Raw genomic sequence first — 22,555 nt, 5'->3', positions numbered from 1 at the left:
AGGTAGTGTTAGATTGCCTTAAAGTGCGGCTGCATACCCTACTAGCAGTACCTCTACCTAAAACGCTGTAGCAATCTAAGACGCTAAGCAATACACACAAGTTTAGGTCTTAATCTAAGCTTATAAGCAACTCCTTCTAACAATTGCTAAGTGCAGCGCAAGAGGGGTTCTTAAAGCTTGTAAAAGGGGCTGAAGAGATGCTGCATAAAAACGTCCTTATCAAGGCCTGCGTGCAAGAGCTTGAAGAGCAATTAGCAGTAATAACTAAGAGAAAATCGCGTAAGAGAAAGCAGATTCAGCATGGTGGCACACTTGAGTATGGCCCAGCAGCATCGCGGGTAGCTGCTGAGGCGTGTGTAGCAGCTCAGCCATCTAAGAAGACTTGGGGTGGAGGTGGTCAACTAGGAGCTCAGTCAACTGTTCAGCGCTGTGGGAACTGCAGCAAAACTGGACACAACGCACAAACGTGCTAGGAGGGTGCAGAAACATCTTCTAAATCTAATGTAAGCACGCAGTATGCTGGGTCACTGTTTAATAGCAAGTAGTTGTAGTTGCAGTAACTTGTGTTAGTTGTGCCAAGAGAAAATGGCCAGTTCAGTGATATGGCCAGCTTGGTGATAATCTACGTTATACATTATAATAACGTTGTTAAGTTAGACGTTAAATAAGGTGCGTAAGTTTGGTGGGGTGCGGCGCTCGCCCGTGTGCGGCGCTCGCCTGTGGAATACGTTAGCCCTTGTTACATAGCATAAGCTTGCACTAAACTGCCACTAAATCCTTTTATATAAGGAGCAAGGAACTGTAGCATTATAGAGTAGTTTTTCTTTATTCTTTTATACAAGACCTATAGGTGTAGAGAATATATCCTAATGTTCTTATCATCCTAGCACTCCTATATGCCTTGTAGCGGATTCACACCTATTCCAGATATCTCTCTTCTTGCCTGCGTCGTTACAACCAGGCACCTAGAGGCTCTGGGAATTTCAGGGGAGTATATCCCAGTTAGGTTGAGATGAACGCAGGCTAGAAGGGAGATACCCGGAATAGGTGTATTTTCGTGTTCGTGAATTCGGGGGTGCTAATGTATGTACATTTTGCCTCTATTTTGGCTGCAACAACTATGTTATCACCACTACACTCTCTGCATGGACCCTAAGGAACCAATGATATCCAAGCTGTCTTTGCCCTTGATGAGGCAGCACCTATCAAGAAGGAGCACTTTGTTATATCATATAACAATGCAAGAGAAGAAGCTATTTCAGAGCAAGTTACAAGAGCTCGCTGGTGCGCTGCTGGCCTCTGCCCGTTCAACCTAAATCTGGTACTGCTCTCATCCCAAGTAAATGGCTAGCCAGTTACTCCACTAGCAGCTAGTCACGCCTTGATTAGAACATGTCTTCAACATCCCCTAGAGCTCACAAGCTCTATATAAGGCCCAACAGCAGCTACTGTTTGTCAGAACATCTCTCACGAAGCACCCGGATAGTGCGTGGCAACGCAGGCAAGGCTATTGCGGAGGCAAATACCAGAGCTACCTAGCTCAAGGCTGAGAATCAACACTTCAAATATCAACTAGATCACTTTTTATAAGATTACTCGTACGCGAAAGCGACCTCAATTTAATTCAAATGAGCGACTCGGCAATGTTGAGAGTAAACAGGCTGCTACTGACCGAGCAGCAGCTCTACAGGCTCAACAAGCCAGCACTTCAGCTGAAATAGAGGCATCAGCGCGTTGTTTTATTCCTATGGCAAATATAATCATTGTTGTTAAGAAAATCACAACTCTATACCGTGTGGCTGCTTTGAATAATATGGTCGGAAAGTATATGGCCGAGCTTGTAGTATCACTAGAAATGCATTGGAGCGCACAGGGAGTCTTAGTGCGTGCAATTCAATTCAACTATATACAACTTAAAACTTCGAGCTCGCAAGAACGCTTCCAAGCGCAATACCATCAGTCAAAACACGTAAGACTTTAACCACGGACAAGAGTGAGGCCGTAGGCGGACAGAATCGGGTTGACGGGCTGGAAGTATGTGACACCGCCGCTGGCGCAGTTGCCGGAGCCACCGGAGGTGACACCCTGAGCCTGAGCGCCAGTGTAGAAAGAACCGCCGGAGTCACCAGGCTCGGCGCAGACGTTGGTCTGGGTAAGACCAGTGACACGTCCCTGGGAGTAGGTGACTGACGCGCCCAGAGCACGGACAGTGCCGCAGAACACACCGGTCGTAGAGCCGGAGCGGCAGACACTGGCTCCAACAGCGGAGGCGGTGCTACCCGAGACGGGGAGTGTGCTGCCGGCGTAGTTGTTGATGCGACCCTGGTATGTGTTTGCACTAGTACCACGGATGAAGGCGTAGTCATTGCCTGGGAAGGATGAGCCAGAAAAGGTTCCGATTGCCACACCGCCCGTGGTCGTGGCAGCGTTGCCAGCAGTACCACAGTGGCCAGCAGAGACAAAGCCAGTGGTGACAGAGAATCCGACAGAGCATCGGGCGCTGTTGTTGATGAGGTAGGCATCGCCGCCGCGAATTGTGGCGAAGGTTGTAGGCAGAGCATCAACAGTCTTGACCTCGAACTCGCCCTCAACGAGGCCGACCTTCTTGGCCAGCTCCTCAGCCTGAGCGGTACTCTCGGCAAGTGCCTCCAAAACGAGCTTGTTGGCAGCGACATCGACGTAGTAAGATGCGATTCCACTGGCGGCCTCCTCGCGCTTGCCAAGGGACGCGAAGTCGAGGTTGTCGAGCGCGTTCTGAGCATCCTGGAGCTTGGAGAGGGGAGTGTCGACGACAAGTGCCTCAGCACCGGCAGATGTGACCTCGGAGGTCAAGGCATCGTCAGTGACAGCAACCTTAAGGGCGCCATCAACGAGCCAAGCGCCGCCGAAAGCGGAGCCGGCTGTGGTCTTCAGCTGCTCAATGACTTCAGTAGCCTGGAGCTCGCGGGCGACACGGGCGTGAGCCTGCTCGGCATCGAGTCCAAGGTCGCGCTTCATGGCAGCCAGAATGTCGGGGTGAAGGCTGTTAGCGGTGGCGGTAGGAGCACCATAGACGATGGGCAGGAAGGCTGCGAGAGCAGCGAGGAATGCGGAGAGCTGCATGTTTGCGAGTCTGGGGATTATACAGAGAAGAGGCTGTGGTGATACTGTGGAGGCGAGATCGTAGCAAGCTGAGTCTGCGATGCCGTTAAAGAGAACGGCACGACATACATATTTATACTGACTGCAGCTCCACCGTCGTGATCAGATTCCATTGTCGCTGTCCAAGATAGGACCGCAAATTGCACCGTCGGCCACCAGATGTCTCCTTCCTCATCCACGACAAGATGCTTTGCATGTTCAGGTAGGTATCAGGAACGTGGTCCCCAAATGGCACCTAACAAGACTTTCACCCACGATGTTAATCCCGAAGAGGCATTTCACAAGAAACCTTGATTGCATCGCCCGCTGCCAAGCCTCTCCTTCCTCATCCGCTGTAAGATACTGCTGCGTTTTTCAGCAGTATCAGAAGGATAATCCATAAAGGGCACCTGGCAAGACATCCGCCACGAAGAGCTCCTTGGCATCGATATAGCACTCCCTGCAAGGCGATTCGACATACTGCAAAGACCTATACGCTACACGAAGTCAATAGTTGAACAGGAAGGAGATAGGAGATGCGACAGGCATGCAGTGGTGATCGATTAGCATTCTGCTTGGACCATGTGCCAGGCTTATTGCATAACCCCGCACGGAAATACTGTGATCAAAGGACCCATACACATCTTTTAAATTACCTTCCTAATTGAACATCGAATCCGCTGCCAAGGACCTGTACCTCTCTCGCCTGCAATACCGGCACGGTAGATCATAGATAGGGGCCTTACAACAGCCTGTATGATTGGCTCGACTACCGTAGCGCCGGTAGTCGTGTGTTTCGTCCTCTTGGCGCGGCTTAGGTCATAGTCGATTCCCCTTCCAGAGCATTTTCGACAATGCACGAAGATGACGCAACGTTACATGTTGTGTTCGCTCCGTGAGGTTGACAATCGAAGAAATTCCTGAAGGTCACGAACGCTGGCAGGCAAAAGCGTATTGACCTCGGCAGATAATTTTAACGATAAGCACCGCCCAGTCTCTATTTTTCGAAGACTGGGGCAGCAGCAGGGTCCCGACCGGCTTCTCATGCTTGTCTCTGACATCACTGACCTTCTTGTAAGCCGTATCGCTACCTTCCTCTTTGAGCGGAGGGCGCCTTTTCTCCCTCTGGGCTATCCACTCGTCGTGGGCTGTAAAAGTAATTCCGTGCATGTCCATCACGGTTTCTGGCCTCCAATCTTGATGTCGTTCCTGGATAGTCGGTCTATGTCCGGCATCGGAGTCAGGCCCTAAACCGACCTCAAGGCTAGTCGACTTTGTTACAGGGTCTTGACCTGCCAACTATATGCGCAGACTCATGGTCGTCAGCGGCCGTGTTGCCCCAAGAGAGCGCCAATCGTGAGTAACAGACCGGCGATTGAAGCATCCTACTCGACACGAGCTTTTGCAATTGTGCAGAAGCCCCTTGCCGCTTCATGTGCCTACAGTGCTTTCGCTTGAACCTGTTGCGTGAGCGGAGGCCGTGCTGTACTCTAGGAATATCATTTGGGTTGGTACCTGTGGAGGAGAAGTGGCAGAAAGTGATGATATGAAGGCCGGAATCATCGGGTTGAGCATCGTTGCGGTAAGCGGAGACGACTGCGTGAGCTTAGAAATGATTCTGCACACTGGACTAGACGATGACTGTGTGTTAGAGCCCGCTCACGAGTGTCCTTCACGTCGGTCATCGAGTAGGGTTCATGGGAGAGGTCCCGCTTACGGAAGGCATTGGCTGTCACTATGGCAACAGCGGCAACGGTTGCCGAGTCTCGAAACTGAGAATTGCGACGATGTCCAGACTTGTTGATGCTCCTCTGCGAACGGTGATATTGAGCGTCTCTGATGATCTGGTGCAATGCACGACTATACGCCGTCGCGGTGCTTGTTGATGTTTGTAAATTAGCAGCGCGCAGTTCAGGGCTAGAAATTCAAGGCGTCTGAAGCGAGCCGGCAATTGGCATCCCCGGCTTTCGTGCGCCACATCCGCTCATCACCTTGTCATCACTTATTCCAACTTCTACCTCGTTTCACAGACATCAAAAACTCCTCCTCACAGAGTACATGCCAGCATGATTGCTGATCTTTCGCATTGGTGCCCCGTCGAAGGTGTACTTGCTGGCAGTCTCGCTCTTCGCGCACACGTGACTGGAGTCGACAAAATAGCGCACGGGCTTCCGCTCGGAGGTAGTCCTCGCATGCGCCGAGGCCACTTAGCATATCCTTGGAGCTGAGGTTCGTGATCACCTCTTCTGGCCCGGAGCGGACTCGCGCCTACCGAAAAATTGTCCGGACACCATTCAAATCACCGTGCGGCCCCCTGTGAATTCGGAATTTGACTCTAGAGATGCGTATTTCTATTCCACGAATAGCCATAAGCTCAGTACAGTTGGCGTAGGTAAGCGATGCCTACAGAGTAGGTACTGGATATGCTCTACCCGCTCCGCGCGGTGGGCAAAAGCCACGATCCATTCCTTGGCACTGCGATGGCCGCTACTTCGTGTCATTCCCAATCTCTCACACGCTCTCGCGCACAATCATCTTCAAGTTTACCTTGTCGCACAGCTCGGCCTCTCATGTTGCCTGTTTAAATTACCTTCAGCCAGACCAATGCAACGCCGTCTCCAGCCATTGAATCGCACACTTTTGTTGCCTGGTCCCGGTGATTTCGAAAATCTAGATGCCAGAGTCGCTTTACAGGCCTTCCCGCCGGATGTGGTCCGCACGCCCCAATCGCGATCGAATACTAAGTGCGAGCATCGAGCAGAAGAAATTCTCAAGCAAATCGGCGGTGCCAGGATACATCAAAAGCCCAGCCACAGCCCCTTCGATACGCAATAGTACCGCTGGGCTCAGAAGATCGGGGCTCGTTCGAGCCTGTCGCACGCGATATATTGCCAAAATGCTTCAGAACACACAGGGTGTGCAAACATGCTGAGATGTATTTTCAAACGTTCTCGTCGTCGGTCGATGCTAGAAAGGCCGTTGTTAGTGACATCTTCTGCGAAGCGCCGATCTATGCGGGGTAACGGGAAACCCCTATGGCGGACGGATACCTGCCCACCTCGCCTTGCAATGTCGCGAAACCCCGAGATGCTCTCCGAATATAAATACTGACGTGCCAAGCTCACTGTCCGGCTGTCTGCCCAATCTGACGAAGAGTCCGAAGCAATGACAATACCCACCAATCTTGCAGCACTATTATGGCTAGCGGGCGCTGCCATTGCAGCTCAGAATGTGAACGCTTGTTGGAGGAACAGTACGTGTGACAGAATTTTGGAGCCGTCTTTTACTGGACCGTGGGACAAGTTCAACTTTGCTCCAAGGTCCCGCTTTGTTGCACCGCAAACGCTACTGTCGCTTTCTGATGGAGCTTCCGTTGGGAACTACTGCGCAGACGGGACCATTATCAAAGCAAGTAGCACCGGAACCGTATTCGACTTTGGGCTTGAGGTCGGCGGCATTGTCTCATTCGACTACTCACTGAACGGCTCCACGACCAACGCCTCTATCGGTCTTGCATTCACGGAAGCTAAGGATTACATTGGACGCAAGTCAGATAACTCCAATGGAGGCACAGGCCAAGACACTGCCCTGCTGTTCGCTTTAAACGGCACGCAAAAAGGGCAATACACCATGCCGGATGTCAGTCTCCGTGGTGGCTTCCGGTACCTCACCATCTTCCTCATTGCCGACGACAGTGCATCCGTAACTTTGCGGAACATCAATCTCGAGATCAGTTTCCAACCGACATGGCCTAATTTGCGTGCGTACCGGGGCTATTTCTTTTCGAGCGAAGAACTGCTTGACAAGATCTGGTACAGCGGAGCGTACACTTTACAGACGAATTCGGTACCAGGCAACACAGGGAGAGCCAACGTGCAGGCCAACCGAACGGGATGGAACAACGCCGCATACATCGGTCCCGGCGATACAGTCTTGCTTGATGGTGCGAAACGCGATCGTTGGGTCTGGATTGGAGACATGGGCGTTGCTGTTCCGTCAGCGTTTGTTAGTACGGGAGATATGGAGAGCACCAAGAATGCCTTGCGAGCGATCTTTGATAATCAGGTCTGTACTCCGGGTCAACCGCTGAATCCTATTCTGACAAGCTGTGTAGTCCGCGGATGGCACACTTCCGAAAGCTGGCCCGCCATACCTTTCCAAAGATAGCGACAGTGAGTGTCACCTATCACCATGTATGTTTGGAGCAGGCTACTGACGCTAGACAGCCTACCATCTGTGGGCGATTATTGGCTTCTACAACTACTACTTGTACACTGGAGATGAAGTTTTCCTGCAAAACTACTGGCCGAAGTATGTGCTGGGCGTGAATAAGATCCTGAGCAAGGTCAACAACAAAGGCATCGTCAATGTCACCGGGACCGCTGATTGGGGACGATGGCTGTACTCAACAGAGAGAGGCTCTGCCAGCATGCTGTAAGCAATCGAGGTCCTCTACGTTGCAGCTATATTGACACAGACAGTCTGTACCGAGCATTAGTCACCGGCAGCCACATCGCTGGTTGGTCTCCAGACCTCACCGATGCCTCCGCACATAAGTCAAATTGGACTGCCGCCGCAACCGCCCTGCAAAAGTCTATCATCGAGCACTTCTGGGACGAGTCTCGCGGCGCGTTTAAAGAAAGCCCAAACAACACCTCCCTCTACCCCCAAGATGCAAACAGCATGGCCCTCGCCTTCGAAGTGCTCAACGCCTCCGACCACCGCGCCGATCGCGTCTCAGCATACTTGGTGACAAACTGGACTCCCCTCGGCCCTATCAATCCCGAAGTCAGCGCCAACGTGTCTACCATCTCGCCTTTCATTACCAGCATCGAGCTTGAAGGTCATTTCAAGGTTGGTCGTCCTGAGCGCTCGCTGGAACTCATCCGCAATGCCTGGGGTTGGTATCTCAACAATCCCAATGGCACACAGTCCACGGTATCGGAGGGCTATCTTGCGAACGGGACCTGGGGATATCGAGGGGATAGAGGGTACCGGAATGACCCAAGCTATGTGAGTCATGCGCATGGCTGGAGTAGTGGACCGACGAGCACTTTAACGGAGTATCTTGTTGGACTGAGAGTCACAGGGCCGAAGGGGCTGAAGTGGGAGCTGAAGCCAGCGACGTTTGATGAAACGGAGAGGGCTGAAGCGGGGTTTACGACGGGTCTAGGTAAGTTCTCGGCGAAGTTCGAAGTCAAGAATGGGACGGTGAGGGTGCGGTGGGACACACCATATTCCACTGAGGGGTACGTGCAGTTGCCGGGTCAAAAAGGGATGGTTGTGAAAGGAGGAAAAGGCTCAATTGTAATTAGGAAGTGATAACACGCTCATCATGTAGCAGCGTCACGAGCTTTGCACATACATTTACGATTCTAGGCGTTGAACTCGACACTTTCGCCATCAATACGTCCATTCGGTCTGTCATTCCACAATCGCTGGGTGTCGTCCAGAGTTTTATTTGCAAAAGCCTCGACAGCAAAGATACCTGTAATGAAGGTATACCCAATGGGCTTGTCGCTGGCTGAACTTCTTGGTAACTTGTGACAGACCGTCGGAATCAGACTTCGCTGTACGATGAGGTTGCTATGGCTACATTAGTTCTAGCTTTACTCCGATAGCGTCGTCACTTACGTGTTTGGGTCTGCGCGGACGATCGATGCCTCGCCCTTGGCCTCACGCGCAATCTCCCGATTTTCTTCGGTGAGGAACTGAGCGGTCAGGTCAACAACACCACTAGCGCCTGACTCTGATATGACCAATGCAGAGCTGCCGCTTTTATACCACCCCTGGGCAGTTTCCAAAAGCTTTCTCATATCCTTAACCGGTGTCTCGAAGATCGAGAAATCATTCGAAGTCTGCGCCGACGCTGCAAAACCACCGTCGACCAGTCTCAGCGGGAAGCAATCCACCCTGGGCCGCCACTCAACGTGGTGGATCCTAACATGCCACCCCGGCCACCTCTTTACCGGTGGTACCAGCGTGGTTCTGACCGTCAACTCCTCCCTTTCCCAAGGACGCCACGTACTGGCCAAAGTAGACACTTCCTCATTGCCGACTATGAAAATAGCTGCGGAAACATCGTATGGGTCCCGTCTTACTTTCCAGCTTTCTTCTCCGTCGTCCAGACTCACCGCTAATGTTGAGTCCGACGCGATCTGCTCGAGGAATGGACCGCACGGAACGCTGAACCCGAATGCGGAGGAATACGCGAATTTGCCGTATTTCGCTTCTCTCGCTTTGAATTTCTTACGGGTTGACTGGCCGGAAGATAAGAGGAAGTGATGCTCAAAAGTGTTGCATAATACGTGTCGGGGCGGCCAGACTCTTTCAACTTGTTTGGTGGCATCAGGGGTTGGGCACGGCAGTTCTTCACAGCTCCAGAAAGGGTGGTCCTCTGGAATACCGAGAACTATGAGAGACTTCAGACACCAATATACTGACTGCGGAGAGTTGTAGTCTTCGGCAAGATACATATTCGGATACGTGTACCCAATGTTCGGCGTCCCGTCGGCGTTGAAGATGTGCGGTTTCTGTGCCCACCACCGGAGATGTCTTCCCAACAAACCCTTCACCACGCTTAGCTGATCAAGCGGCGCAGATATATAAACGTCCGCGGCCACGACCGCGGCCCAGAATGCTGCGAACGCGAAACGATACGTCAAACTCCTGCCAAACGGTATGGCAGCTCCACTGGGTCCGAAGTACCGCCAATACGTCCTTGCAAATTGATTCGCCTGCTCTGTGTACCTGACTGTCCTCTCTTCATCGTAGTCGGGTGCAAATTTTACGAACAGTAGCTGCGCGAACTGGATCGCATAACTCCCAGAATAGTAGTCTGCTTGCTTCCGCTCGTCACACCAGAGTCCGTCGCTGCTCCACCCTTCGCCAAGGTAGAAAGTATCAAGTGTTTGGAGACTTTCGTCAATATTATGCTTGAGCTCAGCCAGCGGAACGTTCAGTACCCTTGTCAGAGCAAGATTGACCAAGACCCGGAACCACAGCCAATTGCTCTGCGGTATGTTGTGGTCATTGATCTGGCTCAGCCAGCTGGCTAAATTATTCCTCGCCACATGGTCATCGTTGAAGCCGAATGCGATGGGATTGGACAATAGAGCATATGCGATCGATTCCATTTCAACCATTCGCTGGTCAAAACTGCTGAGATCACCCCAGTACTCCGGCGAACGTGGATCTGTGCCAGCTTTGATACCGTCGATCCAGGTCTTAAGCTGTACGGAATCACGATCGGAGCGCAGCAGATCAGCTACGACCCAGAGTGGTCGTGCGAACCCTTCGAGTTGTGCAGCTGTCTCGCTGAAGCCGGCCCCTGTCGACGTCGCGATTTTTATGCGCGCATTCTGTGGGGATTTGTATTGATCAAGAGGTTTGATGAGGGCAAACGCAGCGCGGACGAAGTCATCGCGGGTTCGGAAGGTGTTGTCGGAGAAACCAGGGAGGGGAGGCATACTTGATGGAACTGCTAGTGACGGGCGTGAGGAAAGTGCGAAGTTGGACATGCGGCTCGAGTGGGACGCGGCGAGGCTTTGTACATGCGGTGAGCGGGGGAGCGGGGGAACATCGCCCGAGCACATAAGATTCGGACCATGAGAAGATCTACATGTTCATTTTGGTGTCTTGGTCTTGATCACTCCATGATCCTCTCCAACAGAGCCTCTAGTCCTCTCTATCGGGCTCGATGACCTTAACTCCATCCCCACCGCTGGCGTAGCTTGAACCATCTGAACTCGAGATTTCTTCTTTTCTTCGGCTACCTCGATCCGCACGGCTTCGTCCTTCTCCGTCTCCTCAGCAAGCTCAAGCTCGCTCGAATGGCCTGGCGCATTGATGTCGAACTTCCTAATCGCTACCTCCCTACGCCAAAGGTACTGTCCGACCATGAAGATGGTCCAGTAGCATATGATGAAGATAATGTTGACGGTAAAGCCCTTTGTCCACTGTGGTGCTTCTAGAATGGGAAATACGGTGACCGGGTAGAAGCTGAAAAATGCCCAACCGATCGTCATCATCGCTCCGGTGGTGAAGGAGCGCGCCTCGTTATCGTCTTTCATTAACATGTTTGCCCATGGGAAGAGAATGGGTGTGACACAGGAAGTCATGCCAAGGAGATAGTATACGAAAACTAGTCGCAGGTCAGCTAGGGACGCAGGCACAGAGAATAGTTTTTGGCTTACAGTGAAGACCGAGCGGTATGTGCCAGATCCTCAAGCACACGTTCGCGAAGAGCAAAATGCCGGTGACGACGGAGAAGACTGCCCACATGGGGTAGATCATGACCAGACTCGTGACGAGAATTCCCATGACGATAGCCACACCTTGCACGCCCGTGGGGATCAAATTGATCTCTTCGATGCTGTAAGTGCCGTTATTGTCGGCCTCCTTCTTGAGCCACGCTTGCATCTGGCCACCTGTGGAGGCATTAGCTAATCTGTAGTTCTGCAGTTGCATAAATTGACCTTACCAACATAGCTCGTGCACTGGAAGAACACATAAGTGAGAACAACAATGTAAAAGTGCCAGTTCGTAAAGACACGCTTGAGCATGCGCTTTCCAATTCTGCCGCTCTGCTTGGTACCCTGGCTTTGCATGCGCGCGACAGCCAATCTGCGCTCATCTTCGGTCAACCACCACACCTTCGGGCTGGTCGGCAGGCCAGGGTACAAGAAAAGGCCAGCGATACCGATCGGCAAAGAAATGCATCCATCGATAATAAAGAGCCACCTCCAGCCCGACATGCCCATAGCACCATTCAATCCCTTATGAGCCGCAGCCTGTAGGTAGCCACTGAACATGGCTCCAGCGTTGCTAGAGACGTACCAAACACCTGCACGCTTGAAAACCTCGTCTGAGCGGTACCAAGACGTGAGGAGATAGATGGAGCCAGTCGCTGCAGGAGTCTCGAGGAAACCAAGTAGAAAGCGGAGACCGTAGATTTGCTGGACGCTGCTCAGTCGTGACTGAGTGAAAGTGAGAATTGACCAGGCGATCTCCATGCTCGGAACATAGTAGCGGGCAAGTTTGGGACGCGAGATAATCATCATACTTGGGATCTCGAAGACCATGTAACCAATGTTGTAGAAGGTGCCGAAGAGCGAGTACCTGAGATTATCAGCAATTTGCACGGTAAGACAAAGTCTAGGGGAAGTTACTCATTGCCTTTGATCTTTAGCTCCTCCCTCATGCCAGACCAGTAGGCGCTGTTGAGCGCATTCTGATCAAGCCACTTGATGTAGAAACAGAGACAGCACAGTGTAAGCAGAATGCAGTCAAGCTTTCGCACTAGCTTCTTTTCTTCGGGGGAGTAGTGACTCGGATACCACTGCGAACTGCGTCAGTACCGTTACCCAGATCTGGACGAGAGTCAACACACATCGAAGATGTAGAGCCAAGCCACCCAAAGCGAACGGTTCGGCCTCTCCGTGGCAGAGCTCACAATAACCTCCTTGCCGTTCACAATCACGACAGGGTTCTTGTTGGTCTCGTCCGCCTGCTCGATGCGGATGTCATCCTGCTGAGGGGGCATATCAGCAATGTAAGTCGTGAGCCACGATGCTCAGAAGAGATGTGAAAGGAGCGATCAATATTGTCGCCGCTGTGTTCTGACCATCTACAGCATGGCCGTATGCGTCCACTTATATATCTCATGAGTTCAAGCAGGGCGTCCGGTCGTTCGCCATGTTGATTAGGCTCGTGGTGTGTTCGCTTCGGTTCATCTACCCCAGACCCCGCAAGTGGCTGACTCCACATCCCCAATTGGCAAGTGGCGTGGCTGGCTCCACCAATCGCCGAGGCTCCGGGCTATTGGCAGCGGTCTCTGGAGCAGTCTGACTCCGAGATCATCACTCCGCAAAGGATAGCCAATGCGAGTCGGGAGAAACCAGTCTTTACGAAGCCGTTCTTATGATCGTGGCACTCCAGCGTAGTTCGTGTTGTCACCCTTTCAACTCATTATCTTCAAGTCATGGACTCTACAATATTTCCTGGGCCTCCGACCGTCGTCCAGCATGTCGTTCAATCCCATACATCGCATGACAAAAAGCACGTCTTATTAAAAAGAGAGACCATAGAGCTGACACAACTATCAAGCAATCTCACACTGGCAAGCAATCTAAGCGACAAGCCTCTACCTGTATCGAGAAATTTCGAGAAGAATCTTAACAGACAAACAACAGAGGCGGACGGTGAAATCGAAGTCGAGCCCAGTCATCCACGTTCCGATGCACCAGAAGACCTCAAAGATGCTCGGAACGACGTCTTGGCCAGCGAGGCGACTCGCGAACCTGAAACGAAGGCATCGCAAGAGCGTACGTCTGTATCTTCCACTAGTGACGAGGAGGAGGAGGATGCCGATACAACATCACCTCTCACCAGTACACCGCCGTCCGAATGCGGTGTTACTGAACCGTCGACTGAGATATTCGCATTGAGTGCGTCAGCACCCACAATCGTGCCGGAGCTGTATGCGGAAAACATTATTGCAAAAGCTTTTCGTACCGCACAGACTGCCTTAGGAACACTCCCATTTGCCTTTCCCGAGATTGTCTCACAAGATACGGGCGCCGACGGGACTTATACTTTGCGCGAAGCCGACTTCTGGACATGTGGCTTCTTTCCTGGCACCTTGTACCTTCTTCTCGAGCGATTGATACGGTTCCCGCAAAGCTTACGGCTCAAAGATCGAGATATCCGGCTACAAGACCTGCGTAGCCAGCTGGCCACGCTGTGTCGCGCATGGAGTGAGCCCATTCGTGGTATGGATACTAGGAAAGATACTCATGACATCGGTTTTATCATCATGCCGGCGCTGCGGTTGGATTGGGAGCTGTTCAATAACACACAGAGCCTCGATTCGATCGTTCGAGCAGCACACAGCTTGGCGACCAGATACGTGCCCTCCGCGCAGGCGATCAGGAGTTGGGATCTGCTGAAGAAGAAAGACATCGAAATCTTAGATCAGACCGAGAATATGATTGTCATCATAGACAGCATGTGCAATTTGGACTTGCTGTACTATGCATCTCATCATGCGCAGGAACCAGGCCTTGCTGAGGTGGCGACCGCGCACGCTCTTACGCTTTTGGGCTCACACTTGCGCCTGGAGCCTGTATTGTCGTCATCAAATGATGCATACAACGGTCAGTGGTACTCAACGTGCCATGTTTCCATCATTGACCCCCGGACTGGAGAATTAAAGCGTCGATTGTCAGCTCAAGGATACGCACACGAGTCGACTTGGGCTCGGGGACAAGGGTGGGGCATCCTCGGATATGCTGAGACATACACATGGACAAAAGATCGCCGGTTTTTGGAGGCGTCCTGTGGGCTTGCGGAGTACTTCCTGCATCGGATGGAGGTAGCACCAGCTTGTGTCGGTAGGAGAGGCCGATATGTGCCCTTGTGGGACTTCGATGCGCCCATCGAGAATGAGGAGAATCCCCTGCGAGATTCCTCTGCTGGTGTCATAGCGGCGAACGGTATGCTTATACTGTCGCAAGCATTGGCAATGATTGGTCAACCAAGACTTTCCTTGCGGTATCGCGATGCATCACTGAGGATTGTACGGGACACATTGGACTTCGCCCTCGCGCCGGAGAAGGCTCGGCTGGCTCCAGCACCGTATGGGCACATCAGAGCCGAAGACGAGCTTTCCGGTGTACGGTTTGACGGAATGCTAAAATTCGGTACAGCGAATTATAACGCACAAGCAAGGAAGCGTTACGCGAACCACGGCCTGGTGTATGGCGACTACTATTTGGTCGAATTCGGTAACCGATTGCTCCGAATGGGATTGTATTAGAATTGATAGTAACACCATGCATCGAGCCTTGCCACTCAATGATTCTTGCGTCAATCAAGTAGTTTCTCCTTGTGAGAAGAGACTCGTTGCATGTGCGTTATGCAGATTCCAAGTAGAGGATTATTACCATGTCTGGTGTGGTGTAGGATTGCCCTGGCTGACCCATTTGACGATTGATTGCTAGTACTACGAGCTGAGAAAGTTGCTTGTGTTGTGGAGCCGGATCATCTTCACCACGCGGAGGCAGCGGCGTCGAATGCTGCTGTGAACATGCTCCCGTCGTCGAAAGCAATGACTCGGTCCAGATCAACGAAGTCCTGATCGAGTATGATTGGGGGTATGGAAGTGAAGTCCAGCGCTTCTGGGGCGTTCGGCGGCAGAATTGTGCTGGCCTCAGGTATCGCTTGATTCAGCCCTTGGGGAGCCATGGGCCAGACACTGAGATCCCCGGCAGATCTATCGTGCTTGTAGCAGTTGTGAATATCACTGGTGTAGTTCATAACATCGATCTGATGGTTGAGATTGGTTGAACAGACATCGTAGAGCTCCTTCAGTCGGGACGCATACTTGGCGAACAGGTTCTGCGTTTGAGGCGACTTGGCGAATGCACACCATCGTACGGACATCTCGTCCAGGCTATGCACAAGTGACCAGAACTCTGTGGGTAACTGATTACCAGATTCGTAGCGCCAATGAACAAGGAGGACTCTTGCGGCAATGAAGATGCAGAACGCATATTGACTGCCGATCGGAGAGTTGTTCATTGACTTCCTCAGGTACTTCTGCGTTATAGTCGCGATCTCAACTCCAGCTAAGTAGCAAGCTTCCACACTGCAGCCGCTTGGCAATTTTTTTCGAAACCCCCAATGTGTGGGTGGGTACGCAATGGTCTGATGAAGAAGAATCATGGAAGTGTTGTGCGTAACATGGGCAGTAGTAAGATTAGGGTCCATGAGCGGCACCTGGCGGGTGAGATTCGGATTGGCTTTCCACTTCTGTGGTAATAGCATCTTCCAATGAACGAGGCGCAGGTCCAGTTCTTTGAACCGAGTGAGCCAAGAATTAATGTCGTTCTGATCGCGCAAGTTCACCTTCTGCTGCAGGAAGTAGCTCATGACTCGGCTCATCGACTCAGTCGCTTCGATGTTGTATGCAAACGCACCAACCGTCGACATATCCGAAGGTGCATGCTGAGAGAAGCCCACTCTCAATGGTGGATCACTGGCTGGGTTGCGCAAATCGATACTGCAGTTGCCGTGCCCTTGGGACGGATGACAAGATATGAAATCGACAGGATTCCCAATGCGGCCTCGCGACCTGTCCCAGATGCCAAAGTACGGTGTCAAGACAGGCTTTTGTTTACGCCAGAGATGCCCGTCGCACGGTAGCCTTCGATAGACGTCGTCAGACGTCAGGCTTGTATTCCAGGCGGTCGTCACCGAGCATAACCTATCGAGGAGGAAGATGTTCCAGAAAACTCGGCGCCTCTCTTCCACTTCAGTCCAGTCGCCAGTGTGATGCAGGGGTGCGAAGGGCTGTGAAAAAGGTCTCCGCTCACCCTCTTCTTGTTCTTGCGCAAGCTGAGCGTACTCGACTGTACGCGTCATGGACCCGATGACAGACCACGTCTTCTCGGCGTTTCCATCGCCGAAGTCATTAAACGTCAGGATGGTCAATGCCTGCAAATTTTCGACCGAGAGGCTGTCCATAGCGCTGCAGATAATCCACTTCCTGGTGTGCTCAAAGACCTGAACAGTCGCGCCAGGTACAAACTTCGATGCTGCCAGGACCATAGCATGGAGGATGATCAGCAGCTGGTCACGCCGTGTCTCATCGGCAAGTCTCTCAAAAAATCGACCCTGGTGAATCATAGGTATCCAAGGGTGTACATGCGTGAAGTAAGCAGTCAAGATTGTTTCTAGCATGTCAGCTCTTGGTAACGTGGGAGCATCGCCAGTCCACGATGGGACGTCTGAGGTGTCGTCTAGCCGTCGACGTTTGTAGCTTTGCTCGCTCAATGCAGGTGTCGTGACGGACTGCGTCTTGTTTTGACCCACCAGCTTTGGGAGCTCTCTAGCCAATAAAGCCAATACATCATGAGCTGTAGCGTCACTGCCGTTGCTGACGCTAACTGTCGAATTGTCAGCGTCGCCTCCAGGATGTCTTGCTTCACTAGCATCTTTCTCTTCAAGGCGACGTTCAAGCTCATCTGCGCGGGTCAGTAGGTAAGGTGGGGTCGGCTGAAAGATCATGTACCCAGTCGGCGATGAAGGTTCTCGACTGCGCCTGGCTTCAAGCCTGGCTTGTTCCGTTTGGATTCGTAGATGCATTCAAGACCTGCGGCAAGTTCATCAAATATGCTCCCGAACGGGTCTAGTAAGCGACCGCATACCTGTCTTTCGGCAATGCAAGCAATTCGGCCGATCTCGTGAGCAGCGTAGCTTCGCTTTGCGGCAGCCATTGCAGGCCAGACCTTCAGTCGCTGGCTTAGCTTGATCAGGGCTGTCAGCCTGATTCCCTTCTGGTGATTCGCTTGGCATGTCCATCAGACGTTGATGATCAGGTCGCAACAGCGCAAAGTGGTGACGCTGTTCTTATGGATTCATCCGTTCTCCGGTCCGGATAGCCCGAAGTACCGAAGCATGGCCTGAAGTGGCTGCCACCTGGTTCTGGCCCCGCATCCCGCGTGCGGACAGCTGGAAGTTCATTTCCGCTCTAGAATCTTCGTTTTGCGGACTCAAAACGCGTCAGGTAGTGTGTTGTTGACGGTTGAAGCATGGGAGGGAATAGATGCGACTTCCTCAGTTAGTTGAGCCTCTAGCCGTAATGGTTACTAGCGCGCTATTGCTCGGTGACGTTTTCAACTTCAGAATTATAGCTCCTGGAACTACGAGTGATAACGTGCTTCCATGAATATCAAGTTTGATTCTCTCTAGAATCTCCACGTGGGTCGTGTGTTTGCAACAGCAGTAGTGGTCGTCACGGCCGGTGAAGGGTGGCCCACCTTCTGAGCACTGTGAACATGCAACAGAAACGCGTGAAAAATCACAGTACGATTGAAGCATATCTGATGACCTTGGAAACTTGGTGATCAATGTCATATCTCTGGATCTACAGCCCGAATGATTTTACACAGCTCTAGCCATGGATGCAAGAGAGTGATTTTCGCTGCAGCCCTCTGTCGATTCGGTTCTTAAGCGGACGGAAAGATCAGGATCACAGAACTAACCACATGGAGGGAGCATCCTAACCAAGCCGACCAATAGCCACTTCCAGTACAGCAAAAGATTATGCACGCATAGACGCCAAGCTGTGGATGTACTCGATGCCGCAGCCTGAAGAAAGGCAGAGAGAGCAATGAGGCTGAAGACGTCGCGCTACCGGTAGTTAGTGCGGGCCCTTGCGAGTTACGCGAGTTCGGTGAGTCGCGTTCTGGAAACATGGCATTCGAGCAGACAACATACAATGACGCCTATGCCTTCAGCGCTTAGGTTCGAGCTGCTTGGGAAATGCTCGGTCAGTATATTCTGGGGTTAAATTACGGAGACTGACAACGCCCGCAGGTCACCAAAGCACGCGCAGCAACTCTGCACCTGCCCCACGGGCCTGTGCCCCTCCCCATCTTTATGCCAGTGGCGACTCAGGGATCATTGAAAGGGCTCACACCAGACCAGCTTGAAGACCAAGGCTGTCGATTGTGTCTCAACAATACCTACCATCTGTAAGACTTCACAAACATCCATGGCTCCTGCAACTTCTGACGCTCTCAGAGGCCTCAAACCAGGACAGGCAACTCTTGATACCATAGGCGGCGCTCACAAGCTGCAGTCATGGACGCATAATATCCTCACAGGTGCTTGCCCAAAACAAACATGATGCACAAGAGTAGGATGACATACTGACTGGTGCAGATAGTGGTGGGTGGGTGATTCCTCGCTCCTTGTCGATGCACGCACCGTGGCTGACACTACCGGCAGCTTCCAGATGGTGTCGCTCCTTAAGCTCGCCAAAGTAACTGAAGAGGGCGTGAGATTCCTCAGCCCTCACGACGGCTCGCCCATGCTGCTCACGCCAGAGCACTCCATGTCTCTCCAGAACTCGATTGGTTCAGACATCATGATGCAGCTCGACGACGTCATCGTAACAACCTCCCCCGATCTTGCGCGAATGAAGGAGGCCATGGAGCGCTCGGTGCGCTGGCTCGACCGCTGTATACAAGCGCACAAGTACCCAGAACGCCAGAACCTCTTCTGCATCATACAGGGAGGGTTGGATCTCGACCTGCGGCGGGAGTGTACCGCCGAGATGATGTCCAGGAACACACCAGGAATAGCCATTGGTGGCCTGTCTGGAGGCGAGGCAAAGAGCGACTATTGTAAGGTGGTAAACACCTGCACTGGACTGCTGCCAGAGAAGAAGCCGCGATATGTCATGGGTATAGGCTATCCTGAAGACCTGGTCGTATCAGTAGCCCTTGGCGCAGATATGTTCGACTGCGTCTGGCCTACAAGAACCGCTGTAAGTCGTGCTTAGTTGTATGGTCTACATGCGTACTAACCGGTCCACAGCGCTTTGGTAACGCCATCACCGCCAGCGGCACGCTCAATCTCCGCAACGTGATCTACTCGGAAGACTTTGGACCGATTGAAGAAGGCTGCAAGTGTACCTGCTGCCGACCAACATCAGAAGGCGGATTGGGCATCACGCGAGCCTACGTATACCACGTCACAGCGAAGGAGACTGCCGGCGCGCATCTTCTGACCATGCACAATGTACACTATCAGCTTGACCTGATGCGACAAGCGAGAGAAGCTATCCTGGAAGATCGTTACCCGCAATTCCTGAAAGATTTCTTCAGCAAGCTCTACAGCGGTAACAAAGAAAAGTACCCGGAATGGGCAGTTGAGGCGCTGAACGGCGTCGGCGTAGATCTCATGAGCGAGTGAATTCGCTGTGAGACACCGGCGATGCTTACACCAAGGTAGATTCTATACTAGATCATAAGCAAGAACGTCCACACAGCCTTCACATACAGCGTGCCCACGAACTTCAAACTAGGTGTATTTGGATCGTACAGCCGACGACAGTTAGCAGCTTCGACTTGTGCAAACGGCCCTGCACTCTGACGTTGATGGTGAAGCAAGCTGCGGAAGCAACGATAGCAAGCGGGGTACCCCACATCTCATCTGCAGGTCAACGCGCAACAAGGCATGAGAACCGACCTCACAATATGGTCTTGATGGCGGAACACCCTGGGTAACGGAACGCCTTCGGTGTTCTGGTAACTGTTGCGTTCCTCACTCCTCACCCTGAGATTGTGTATTTCTTTTCTGTCTCTTCATCCTCTCGCCACCATCCAAAGCTACGAATCCTCCACGGCAAGCCACAGCATCGAGCTCAAGCAGCCGACAGGGCGCGAACTACTCGAAGCATCCGCATCGCTCGTTGTGAACATCACCGGATATCTTGGCTTCCTAGGCAACGGCTGGGGCTACTCACTCGGTGCCGCCGTTGCAGACCGTGGCAAACTCGTGCCTAACATCCAGGGCGACGGCAGCGCAGGCTTTCATATTGCAGAGCTAGACACGTACAACAAGTTCAATCTGCGCATCCTGACTGTGGTCGTCAACAGCAAAGTCTGGGGCATGAGTCTCGCAAGCCAAGACATGATCTACGGCGATGCGACGACAGCTAGACCAGCGAGCAAGCTCAATAAAACGACACGCTACGATATCATCGCCCAGGGATTCGGGCTGCCTGGTCCCATCGACGCCACTGCCTCACTGCCCCAATCTTGTTACTGCGTGAGCAGTGTCGGTCGGAGACTGTGATCAGCAGTTGTATTGCCATCTGTTGTCGTGTTGTGTGATGTTCTGTTGTTCTGTTGTTGTGTTACATAAGCTCTCAGCTCTCAGGTAAGTGCACTTGCCCACCGGGCAGTGCCTGCTACAATAGTATATCATGTGATCTGAGCCACGTGGTTACAAACATCCGCTGGACGCCCCGCGCAAGCCGTTCCTTGAGCTCGGCTCCAAGGACGAAGAGCGCTGGCAGAAGGCATTGAACGCGCTCGGCGATGCAGTCGACGAGACTGTACAGTCTGAAGGGCCGGGACAGATTGATCTCAGGGTCAGTAATAGACCGCATCATGATATGACGAAGTGTATGGTCGGGATGACGGATGATCGGGAGGTAATTGTTGTGCCGTACTGTGATAATCTGCCCAGGCCATATTACAGGGTGCCTATTGATGGTCAGTGATGACGACCGAAGCGAGATCGTCTGCATGCTACAAAATTGCTAACAAATGGGCACTTGTCTGCTTCCGCCTAAATGTGCTGACTCATGTCGTCGTTACCTAAAATGCTCGACTATCCGCCAGTGTTTCCTCTGTTACCAAAAAGCTCTTCTAGGTTACCAAAAAGCTCTTCAAGGTTACCAAAAAGTTCTTCAAGACGGTGTTGAAGCACACGAGCGAAGCTTCGCTTGGGACAGATCTGCTATCTCTATTCTGGGACAGATCTGCTATCTCTATTCTGGGACAAGGCGCCGGCCCTGACCACAGTTGTGATGTGCCCGGTCCAAGTGGAAAATACCCCAGGACCACGCTGGAGCGTAGCACGGTCTACAGCATTTCAGTCGCCGGCACCAAGACAGAAGTACTTTGTGGTGATCGCACCGGTATATGTCAGGACAGACACGTGGTCACCACGATACCACGTCACCCCAATTGGTGCGACCTGGAGCCGACCGGTCGAGCAGCCTTTTGCTCCATGGTCGGTTCAGTGACAGGTATGCCAGCAACAACAGGCTGTCGATGCAGCTCTTGTTGACGCCCGGCGAAGACAATCATGTGCGCCTGGATCCCGGGCGTCCCAGCCTAGGTGAGGTGTTGGCCAGCCTTGCTCGCGACACGTTGGTCTTGTGGTCAAAGAATGCACCGTGTGGTGAGTATTTCGTAAGTGTTTGCAACAGCAGCTCACAAAGTGCAAGGCCAGTGTCTTGCATGCACCACGCAAAACTCAAACATTGCCCTTTCGACGCCAAAGACGGGACAGAGAATGCCAAAGACGGGACAGAGAACGCCAAAGACGGGACAGAGAACGCTGACTGAACGAATAGCAACATGGCCAACTCATCCAGCGCCTCGCCACAACGCTGTCGAGTGTCGTTTGCAATTGTGCGTTCCTGCTCAAGCAGCCGTGGCCGCTCATGCTCGCCGCGCTGTTCTGGTGAAGGCTTCAGAGCGCTCGTCAACGACGGGGACTTTGCGTTCACACTGCAGGACGCGGACGCGGACGACGACAAGGTTGATGCGTGGGAGTGGCGCGCGGCAGATACGATGGTGTGCGCGTACATGACGAGTGCGAGTGGGAGTCGCGCTGCATGGACGAGGTGTGGAGCACGTTTGTAAAGGCGCAGCTGTTCATCCGCGACCCCCTCGAGCCTGCGAGCGCGCCGGGTGATGGCGATGGAGACGACCCGCGCCGTGTGCGTGTCGAGGACAAGGGCATGGACACGGCTGTGCGGAAGACAGGCCCGTGAGGTGAGGTGGGGTGAGGTGAGGTGAGGTGAGGTGAGGTGAGGTGAGGTGAGGTGAGGTGAGGTGAGGTGAGG

At 52.6% G+C, this 22,555-nt stretch overlaps 8 protein-coding genes across 8 annotated transcripts in view; 4 read left to right on the top strand and 4 right to left on the bottom strand.

Annotated features, from left to right (window-relative positions):
• Positions 1 to 1,816: 1,816 nt before the first annotated feature.
• Positions 1,817 to 3,176, bottom strand: M421DRAFT_426833 (uncharacterized protein). The gene has a single exon (XM_033594510.1). It carries the CDS (start codon positions 3,100 to 3,102, stop codon positions 1,978 to 1,980), a length of 1,125 nt encoding a protein of 374 aa, XP_033442791.1. The 5' UTR covers positions 3,103 to 3,176; the 3' UTR covers positions 1,817 to 1,977.
• A 3,109-nt stretch (positions 3,177 to 6,285) lies between these two features.
• M421DRAFT_77891 (glycoside hydrolase family 78 protein) lies at positions 6,286 to 8,442 on the top strand (the record flags this gene model as incomplete). The annotated part of the gene is made up of 4 exons (XM_033597364.1): positions 6,286 to 7,185; positions 7,235 to 7,292; positions 7,347 to 7,554; positions 7,602 to 8,442. 4 exons carry the CDS (start codon positions 6,286 to 6,288, stop codon positions 8,440 to 8,442), a joined length of 2,007 nt encoding a protein of 668 aa, XP_033442790.1.
• Positions 8,443 to 8,495: 53 nt separating this feature from the next.
• M421DRAFT_10494 (uncharacterized protein) lies at positions 8,496 to 10,589 on the bottom strand (the record flags this gene model as incomplete). The annotated part of the gene is made up of 2 exons (XM_033587075.1): positions 8,496 to 8,706; positions 8,755 to 10,589. The coding sequence occupies 2 exons, from the start codon at positions 10,587 to 10,589 to the stop codon at positions 8,496 to 8,498; spliced, it is 2,046 nt and encodes a 681-aa protein (XP_033442789.1).
• Positions 10,590 to 10,745: 156 nt separating this feature from the next.
• M421DRAFT_10493 (MFS general substrate transporter) lies at positions 10,746 to 12,664 on the bottom strand (the record flags this gene model as incomplete). The annotated part of the gene is made up of 5 exons (XM_033587073.1): positions 10,746 to 11,263; positions 11,316 to 11,549; positions 11,603 to 12,240; positions 12,291 to 12,460; positions 12,512 to 12,664. The coding sequence occupies 5 exons, from the start codon at positions 12,662 to 12,664 to the stop codon at positions 10,746 to 10,748; spliced, it is 1,713 nt and encodes a 570-aa protein (XP_033442788.1).
• A 438-nt stretch (positions 12,665 to 13,102) lies between these two features.
• Positions 13,103 to 14,938, top strand: M421DRAFT_104993 (glycoside hydrolase family 88 protein; the record flags this gene model as incomplete). The annotated part of the gene is made up of 2 exons (XM_033587085.1): positions 13,103 to 13,393; positions 13,433 to 14,938. The coding sequence occupies 2 exons, from the start codon at positions 13,103 to 13,105 to the stop codon at positions 14,936 to 14,938; spliced, it is 1,797 nt and encodes a 598-aa protein (XP_033442787.1).
• Positions 14,939 to 15,168: 230 nt separating this feature from the next.
• Positions 15,169 to 17,478, bottom strand: M421DRAFT_77921 (uncharacterized protein; the record flags this gene model as incomplete). Its single annotated transcript, XM_033597367.1, has 3 exons — positions 15,169 to 17,147; positions 17,195 to 17,275; positions 17,331 to 17,478. 3 exons carry the CDS (start codon positions 17,476 to 17,478, stop codon positions 15,169 to 15,171), a joined length of 2,208 nt encoding a protein of 735 aa, XP_033442786.1.
• Positions 17,479 to 18,403: 925 nt separating this feature from the next.
• Positions 18,404 to 19,960, top strand: M421DRAFT_426827 (queuine tRNA-ribosyltransferase; the record flags this gene model as incomplete). The annotated part of the gene is made up of 6 exons (XM_033594509.1): positions 18,404 to 18,454; positions 18,502 to 18,659; positions 18,709 to 18,791; positions 18,850 to 18,859; positions 18,916 to 19,456; positions 19,507 to 19,960. 6 exons carry the CDS (start codon positions 18,404 to 18,406, stop codon positions 19,882 to 19,884), a joined length of 1,221 nt encoding a protein of 406 aa, XP_033442785.1. The 3' UTR covers positions 19,885 to 19,960.
• Positions 19,961 to 21,425: 1,465 nt separating this feature from the next.
• The window catches only part of M421DRAFT_354795 (uncharacterized protein), a 1,296-nt gene continuing 166 nt past the window's right edge, over positions 21,426 to 22,555 (top strand). Inside the window, exons 1-2 of the mRNA XM_033589604.1 lie at positions 21,426 to 21,885; positions 21,932 to 22,524. Of these exons, the coding sequence (XP_033442784.1) occupies positions 21,624 to 21,885; positions 21,932 to 22,299 (630 nt within the window). The 5' untranslated portion in view covers positions 21,426 to 21,623 and the 3' untranslated portion in view covers positions 22,300 to 22,524. The remainder of the gene's footprint in view (positions 21,886 to 21,931; positions 22,525 to 22,555) is intronic.

Source organism: Didymella exigua (assembly GCF_010094145.1).
Source record: "Didymella exigua CBS 183.55 unplaced genomic scaffold M421scaffold_68, whole genome shotgun sequence".
In the NCBI taxonomy this organism is placed as follows: domain Eukaryota; kingdom Fungi; phylum Ascomycota; class Dothideomycetes; order Pleosporales; family Didymellaceae; genus Didymella; species Didymella exigua.
Note: the sequence above shows the minus strand (reverse complement) of the source record. Positions and strands in the feature narration are given on the sequence as shown.